This window comes from Bos grunniens, chromosome 23 (genome assembly GCF_055505025.1).
Source record: "Bos grunniens cultivar Pamir isolate PY7600 chromosome 23, Bosgru_T2T1.0, whole genome shotgun sequence".
NCBI lineage: Eukaryota > Metazoa > Chordata > Mammalia > Artiodactyla > Bovidae > Bos > Bos grunniens.
The window spans coordinates 41,341,244-41,349,199 of NC_141187.1; the positions used below are offsets into that span (position 1 = coordinate 41,341,244).

The following is a 7,956-nucleotide window of genomic DNA, read 5'->3' on the forward strand; positions in this document are numbered from 1 at the left end:
CCTCAGATTGTGCTTCAGTACCAGGTTGGGGGAGGGATAAGCTTTTCACAAACCCTCTGCTGGAGGAAAATGGGGTAGGCTGTCTGAGGGCCGCACTGTTTGAGGCATGGCCCAGAGAAGACGGAAGGGGACTGCACCCCTCTCACCCCCCATTTCTTGTTTTGTTGCCTCGATTATTTAGAAGCCAGTAATGGGAGCAGTGCCTGAATTCTGCTCCAGAATAGCGTGTCCCTGTCAAAGGTCCCCTGTCAAAGGTCTTGGTTTAAAAGTGAAATTTACAAAAATAGTTATTGCATCAGGGTACTGTTGGAACTATGGTGAGTTTTATCTTTTTTTTTTAATTGCTTTAGTATTTTCATTATTTTGGTTTTAATCAGTTGTTTCTCATTAAAACACAGTTTTAACTGTGTTAAAACCTGAGGACTGTTGAAGTCCTCAGGTTGACTTTTGTGCTCACCCTGGTCTGACTTCAAGTGTGGACCCAGGAGTGACGTGTTTTTCACTCTCACTTTGGGTCTTCCGGTCATTACTTTTCCTAGAAGTTTCACCTTGGAGCTTGAGTCTTCCGGTACAGTGTAAGCTCCAGAACTGGATTCCACAGTAAACTGGATCCTGTGGTTTCCTCTAGGAAGAGCCCCTCATGGGGGGTGGTCCCCGTGGGTGGGGAGGGCAGGTGGGGACGGGAGCTTGCACTCACCCGCCTTTGCGTTCCAGGGGAGCGGCACTGCTCGGTGAGAGGCAGTGAGCACTTCCTCCGAAGGCCACAGCATCTCTGCTCCGGTCGCCTCCCAGAGCACCAGCCCATCTATCAAACACGCTGCAGCTCAGCCGGACCTCACACCAGCACAGAGAAGCCGCGGCTTCCGGGGCCACCTCCACCCCTCTCCCCTCCCGAGCCCGGAGAAGCAGCACGTTGTCACTCGGGCGACTCGGCAGCCTCTGCTTCCTTCCAGAGAACCGAAAATCCTGGCTTCACAAAGTGACAGTATTTTTGTTTGCACTCACTACACACCCCCACGGTGTAGAAACCTCCACAGAGTCAACCAGACTTTATTCTTGTACAATTTTAATCAGTTCTTACTATAGAATCTGGAGTCAATGCTCTAATTTTTTTTTTATAAATAATATATATTATGTATATGAAATGTATATCTATAGTATGTCTGGAGAGACAGGACTACACACTGAAATGGATAAAAGTAGTTTGTAGAAAATCGTAAGGTACTGGACTTTCTTACAAAGCAGCTCGGGCGATCTCTCAGAACACAAGCAGATGAAAGAGATGGTCTTGCCTGAGAATGAGGTTGCAAATCCCTCTCTGCAGCAGGGGTTACAGAATGCCGTTCTTTATAACCAAAGAACTTAGCTAAGACTGAATGTTTTTGCTGTCCACTCTTGTTTTATGTGTACATACGTGTTTGACTGCAAGTTCGGTGCCATATGCCCTGTGGCTCCCAGGCCACGTGCTGCCGTTCTCTGTCGTGTTTCCTAAGCACACTGAAAAATCTCACGGCTCCGTTCTTTGGTCTTCCACCTGGTCCGCCGCCTGCTGACTTGATGTGGTCCGGGAACCATTGACAGTGACTGGGGCTCTGATCCCAGTCTTCCCTGTCCCTCAGCCCAGCCAGGCAGGTGGGATGCAGACAGCAGTATTACAGAAAACACAGGGACAAACCAAGAGTGGGGTTGGGGGGATTTTCGTCTCTGTGGTTTTGTTTGGGGTTGGTAGGTTTTTGTTGTGGTGTGGTTCTGCCGTACTTTTATTTCATTTCTGGAAGACGCTAAAGGGATGACAGGAGCTGTGAAGTCCACAGGTGCCCGCTTCACAGTGTTCGCAGGAGATGGTTGAAGACAGATGGCCCTGCTGCGTGTCTTCATCGGTAAAATTCTTTTACCGGTGGAGACTCTGAAGAATTATGTGTGTGGAAGTTTTTACAAAAGTACTCTCTGTACCTATTGTGTAGATGCTTGTACAGTTGGTCCAGATGTACAGCAATAAATGTGTCGTGGGAGCGAGCGAGGGCGTACAGCCTGCTGTACCTTTTCCCTTGAAGTTCGTAGCATCCGTGAATGAGTAAGATATTGGAGATTTTAATGCGAAGCTGCTGTTCATGATTTTTGTGTATAGTGAGCTGACTGTAGTATTTTCCTATTGACTGTTTAAAAAGAGAAAGACTGTAATTTATATCCCCTTTCAACTTTATTGTATTTAATTGGTACAGATTGTGTGTGCGTGTGTGTGTTTTAGAATACAGACTGTCTAATTCTGATTTTAAAACATCCATTGTTTGTCTTTAATAACATTGCCACTAGCTTCAGATCAATTTTCCAAATTTGTTTGTATGCAAGTCCCTGTGGCTTAAATAATAGTAACAGCAAACATTCATTGAGGGTTTACTATGTACTAGGCACTATTCCCACCTTTTGATGTTTATCTTGCTTAATCCTCACAGCAGCGGATGCCATGGGTTCTGCTGTTATTAAGTGTTGGACGAAAGGAAAACAGAAGTACAACGATTGGTGACAGGGGCAAGTGGCAAAGCCAGGAATCAACCCACGCTTCCAGCAGCATCTCCTGGTGCTCTGTCTGATGATGTGGCGTTGAGGGACAAGCCTCCGAAGGGAGGAGAGAGCAGGAGGGCTGTGGCGAGAGTCCCAGGTTGGAACTGACCAACATTAGTAAGGAGCCACTGCGGCAGACAGGCCGAGGTGGGTTACACGAGGTCCCGACACTCCAGCACTTCTTTAGAGAAAGGAGCAGGGCCTGCCACCCTGGAAAGCAGTTATCTAAAAATGGTTTTCCAGAATCCTTTCAGAAAAACTTCCATTCACAAGAGCCTTTCTGATGTGATCAGGAACTAGTTCTAGCCTGTTCTGGACAGAGCATGACTTTTGTAGATTTCCAGAAGAAAGTAGATGGGGAAGAAAATTCAAATTATTTTCATTTTATAGAATGGGAGTTGGGGGAGGGAAGCAGCTGTTTAATGTTTAAATCATGACAACCACAAATACAGTTTAAGACAAAATAAGCAAATTGTCACAACTGCCTTTACTAGTATGAGATAAGTGGTATTTGGTCATGGGCATTGTCATTTCTCATTGGCTATGGGATGGCACACTGGTTTTAAGATGTACTGGATAGTTAAATGTAGGCCTGTGTTTACCAGTTCATTTCCAAAGTACACTGCTGTCATTGCATATGTTTATCATTGTTTGGACACACATATCATAGCAAAAATTTAGCTTTGTGTTTCTAAGGCACCAACTTGTGGGAAGAAAACCTGTTCATAAAGAAAAAAGTACCTTTAGGGTAGCTAAGGGCTAGATATGGTCTTCTAAAAATTACCTTTTCTAGCCAATACTTATTTTGAAAATTATAATATTCAGCTTTAGAACTGTGTGTGGCGGAGGGGGAAGGCGACTAATTACATGGTTACTCTTTATTTTTTAAAAGTAAAGCTTCCTGGTCACGTACATTTGAAAAGTCTTAAAAGAAGACGTAATGGAGTAAGAGTTCTTGCTTCTTTTTCTAGACCAAGAGATAAAAGTAGAAAAGGATGCTACCAGTACACAGCCACACAGAGATTTCTGTATTAAGCCTTGAACTTACTGCCCTAGCACAAATGTCTTTCTGTAATATTGAGCCTACTTCCTGAATTAAAAAGCAAACAGGAAGTCAGTCTGTAATGTATAGCAGTTTGTCTCAGGGTTTCTCCTAACCTGGAGGAAAGGCAGTCTATTCTCATGCCCAGACAGCTGGGGGTGGACAGCATCCTGCTGGCGGGGGAACCTGGAATGTGGAAGATACCATGAAAATGCCAGGAGGCAACTTCTGCCCTTTAATACAGTATGAACTGGAGCTAACAGGAGTGGAAAAATCCTAAAATCTTCTAATCAACCTGCTCATCCTTTGTTTCTAATCCCCTGAGCTGAGGGGAAATATAATTAATTGTAGGCTTGAGTGCCACATAATAGTCTTTTTTTTTTTTTTGCAGACACTGAGTTAATTTAGGTTGAAATAAAACTTAGTCTTCATCTTCCTGATGTTCTCAGGCACACACTCACCTCTGTGTATTTTTTGGAAAGACAAGTTATTCTCCCTTTTGTGAGGGGTGCCTGGATCATTGTGTTCAGTTCTAAGACTGGAGCTCAAGAAGATGCTTGGGATGGCTCAGTCTCGAATCTGAACCCAGCTGGTCACAGCCACCATCTTGGAGCTTATTACTGTGGGTATCTCGTCGCCAGGTGGCCTTTCCGAGAAAGGAACTCTCAAATCGTGGAACCCTATTTGTGAAGAAGACATTGAGATGAATAGAACAATAAATGTTTCACACACAACAAAAGGTAAGTTAGAACTGGAGTCTGGGGAAGAAGATCAACTTTAAGGGCGGTTGGGGGGGGAGTCCAGTTTGGTTTAGAATTAGAGTCGCACAGACCAACTTGACCCTTGCATGATACCTAAAACACTTGTAACTGTTTACGTTTTAAACCCAGAGAACGTTGGTGTTTATAAGAGATGTTCTTAGGTTTGTTATTGTTTGTCTTGTCTTAATCTAGCATGTGTTTGGGGAACTGTCCCAGCAGAGTAGATGTAATTTTCTTTGACTGAAGGTCCTTGGAGAATGAATCTGAGCCAAAAGCCCCACCTTCACGTGACTGATTAGTTACACTTGTTGAATCAGCATCATCTTTACCAAGTGTATGGTTAACCACAAGTAATCCAAGCTACTTAGAAACACTGGAGTTAAAGTACTTAGCCACAGCAACACCCAAGAAGAGAGCAGTTCACCGAGAATGATTTCAGATCTAACCTCAGTAGCACTTGTATCCAAGGCCATCTTAATAACGGTATGAGAATCCCAAATTACCAATATTTTTTCCAGTTCTTCTATATGTATTGGTGTATATTTGTGAGAAAGCCAGTGCATTAACGTCTAGTGCAAAATGAATTACCCTTAAACTCAGCAGCTTAAAACAATAAAAATTTATTATCTCACGATTTCTGCAGGTCTAGAATTCAGGCGTGGCACTTGTAAGTGGTTCTGCCTCTGCCTGCTCGTGAGGTTGCCGTCAACATGTCAGCCAGAGCCACAGTTATCCGAAGGCTCGACTGGAGCTGGCAGGACCCACTTTTCTGGTGATCCAGTCACGCAGCCTGTGAGCTGGTCTTCCTCACCGCACAGGGCTCTCTGGGCTGTTTGAGTGTCCTGATCACATGGTGCAATGGTGGCTTCCCCACCAACACAAGCCACAGAGCCTCAGACATCATCTTTTGTCAATCATACCATGTTCTATTCGTTTTAAATGAGTCAGGAATCCAGGGTAGGGAGGTGGGCTGTTCCATGTCTTCATCTTTTTTTTTTGGCTGCACCGTGTAGCTTATGGGATCTTAGTTCCCCGACCAGAGATAGAACCCGTGTCCCACTGCGGTGAAAGCATGGAGTCCTAACCACTGGACTACCAGAGAATTCCCAGACTCCCTTTTGAAAAGAGAACATCTAAGAATTTGTAGGCATATTTTAAAATGGCCATAATTTGTTTGGAGTTATATGGCTGAGACCATGGGGCCAAAGCGAAGCTAACTAGAACCTATAAATGAATGTGGGAATCCAGCTCATTTATAAACAGTGAGGTCACATGGAATAAAAAGGGAAAATACTAGAATTATCTGAATATATCTGTTATAGCCAGTAATCATACTGCACCAATGTTTCTGGTAGATAGTTCCTGGCAAATGATCAGGAACTATTAATTATGCTTAATATTAATTTATAGTTATATTAATTATAATATTAATATATAGTTTATATATAAATTAATATAACTATTAATTTATAGTTATATTTTCACCTTTGATTCTTTTCAGATTTGCTTCATTAGAGGAACAATGAATACATTTGATGGCTTTGCTCAAAATAGAAAATGAATCTTGGGAAATTCAAATACATTACTTATGAAAGCAAGCAATATTAGTGATTAGCTTTAGAACGGAGAAGGCAATGGCACCCCACTCCAGCACTCCTGCCTGGGAAATCCCATGGACGGAGGAGCCTGGTAGGCTACAGTCCATGAGGTCGCTAAGAGTGGGACACGACTGAGCGACTTCACTTTCACTTTTCACTTTTCACTTTCATGCACTGGAGAAGGAAATGGCAACCCACTTGTTGCCATTTCCTTGTTGTTCTTGCCTGGAGAATCCCAGGGACAGAGGAGCCTGGTGGGCTGCAGTCTATGGGGTTGCACAGAGTCGGACACGACTGATGCGACTTAGCAGTAGCAGCAGCAGCAACAGCAGCTTTAGAAATCAAACTGCCAGCAAAAGAATCTAGGAATGAATCTAGGATTTTTTTTTTTTTTCAGTGAAGATACTGAGAAAGGTAACATTATTTTACTATGAAAATGTCACACATATCCAAATGTTTGGAAATATGCAAAGTGGTTGGTTCAAGGCTCTTGAAGCTTATAAAATAAAACTTTAAGTCCAAAAGAGGATGACAGGGGGGTGGGGGGGAAACAACTTTTAAATAAAGGGACTTTTAAAAATCATTTAAAGAAAAAACAGTTTAGAAAAGTAAAAGAAGGTGAACAAAAAGTGGTCCAGATGTGTAGAAAAGGAATGCTGCGTGGTTTCTTCCTGTTTAAAATCGTGTGCTAAGTTGTGTCCGACTCTGTGACCCCATGAACTGTATGTAGCCCACCAGCTCCTCTGTCCGTGGGGTTTTTTTTCAGGCAAGAAAACAAGTGGTTTGCCATGTCCCTCTCCAGTTTAAAATTAGAGTAGGGTCAAACACTGCTTTAGGGCTGTTTCTCCCTCTCTCTGTCCCCAGACCCTGCCTTCCAGTCCCCAGAAGGGTCTGCTGCTGCTGCTAAGTCGCTTCAGTTGTGCCCGGGTGCCAGGAGAGGCGCCTGTAATCTGCTGCCCTCTGCTGCCTCCTGCTGGCCCCAGGTGTGTGTGTGTGTGTGTGTGTGTATACACGCGCACGTGTGCTGCTCAGTAGTGTCTGATTCTGTGACCTGCCAGGCTTCTCTGCCCATGGAATTCTCCAGGCAAAAATACTGGAGTGGGTATGCCATGCCCTCCTCCAGGGAATCTTCCCAACCCAGGGATTAAACCCAGGTCTCCCGCGTTGCAGGAAGATTCTTTACCATCTGGGCCACCATACCCCAGCTGAAGAGTAGCTTTTATTTTAATTTTGGGGCACAGATTTCTGTCTTCATCCACCGCTGTTGTCAGCGATGGTCTGTCCTCTAAGAGACTTTCTGCAGGATGGTTGTTCGCAGGAAGCCTGGCAAATGTTCTCTACTGGCCTGCTTCCCTCGCTGGCCTAGCCCTGGAACATGTGAGGCTCAGCTCCCCCTGCTCCAGGGGCTGGGCTGTCCACCACACAGCCCCTGCCCTGGCACTCCTGTGCCATGCCCATGCATGGCAGGTGAGCCCTGGATGCTCACAGCGACTTAATGCTTCTGCATTACTCGTGGTGTCTTTCAGAAACCACCTGTGCCGCAAGAAGGACCAGCGGGGTGCTTTCTGGAGCCCATCACTTCCCTCCATCCAAGGCAAGGCTGGGAGGGCACCAACGGGGAGAAGCAGACGTCAGCCTCACCAGTCTCAAACTCCCTCTCATGCTGTCCTAACGTCTACTGGTTTTCCTAATGTCTTATCCCGAAGGCTTGGCGGACTGGGTTTCTTCTCACAGACCAAGAGGCATCCCCACAGTGCTCTCAACATTTAATTGTCTCTGTCTCTTCTCACGTCCCCTTTCTTAATTCCTCCTTTCTCCTTCCCTTCCGGTCTCACAGGAACCGCCTTTATACCACAGAGCCATTCTCTCTACACTCTAACTCATAACAAAATGCTCAGACCACCTAGGTTTGAATATGTAAAGGAAGGCTCTTGGAATTAAAACAACTCTTTCCTCATTCAGTGAAACTCGGCTCTCAAGGTTACTTATATAC

General features: G+C 44.7%; 1 protein-coding gene and 1 long non-coding RNA gene across 14 annotated transcripts in view; both read left to right on the forward strand.

Annotated features, from left to right (window-relative positions):
* Positions 1–2,278, forward strand: part of KIF13A (kinesin family member 13A) — a 202,926-nt gene extending 200,648 nt beyond the window's left edge. For all 13 annotated transcript variants that reach the window (XM_086370142.1, XM_086370148.1, XM_086370151.1 and 10 more), the window contains one exon: positions 715–2,278. In XM_086370142.1, coding sequence (XP_086226268.1) covers positions 715–735 — 21 coding nt within the window. In that variant the 3' untranslated portion in view covers positions 736–2,278. The remainder of the gene's footprint in view (positions 1–714) is intronic.
* A 175-nt stretch (positions 2,279–2,453) lies between these two features.
* Positions 2,454–7,617, forward strand: LOC147347692 (uncharacterized). The gene is made up of 3 exons (XR_015152488.1): positions 2,454–2,709; positions 4,246–4,344; positions 7,490–7,617. It is a non-coding gene; the product is annotated as an uncharacterized LOC147347692 (long non-coding RNA).
* The last annotated feature ends 339 nt before the right edge of the window (positions 7,618–7,956 follow it).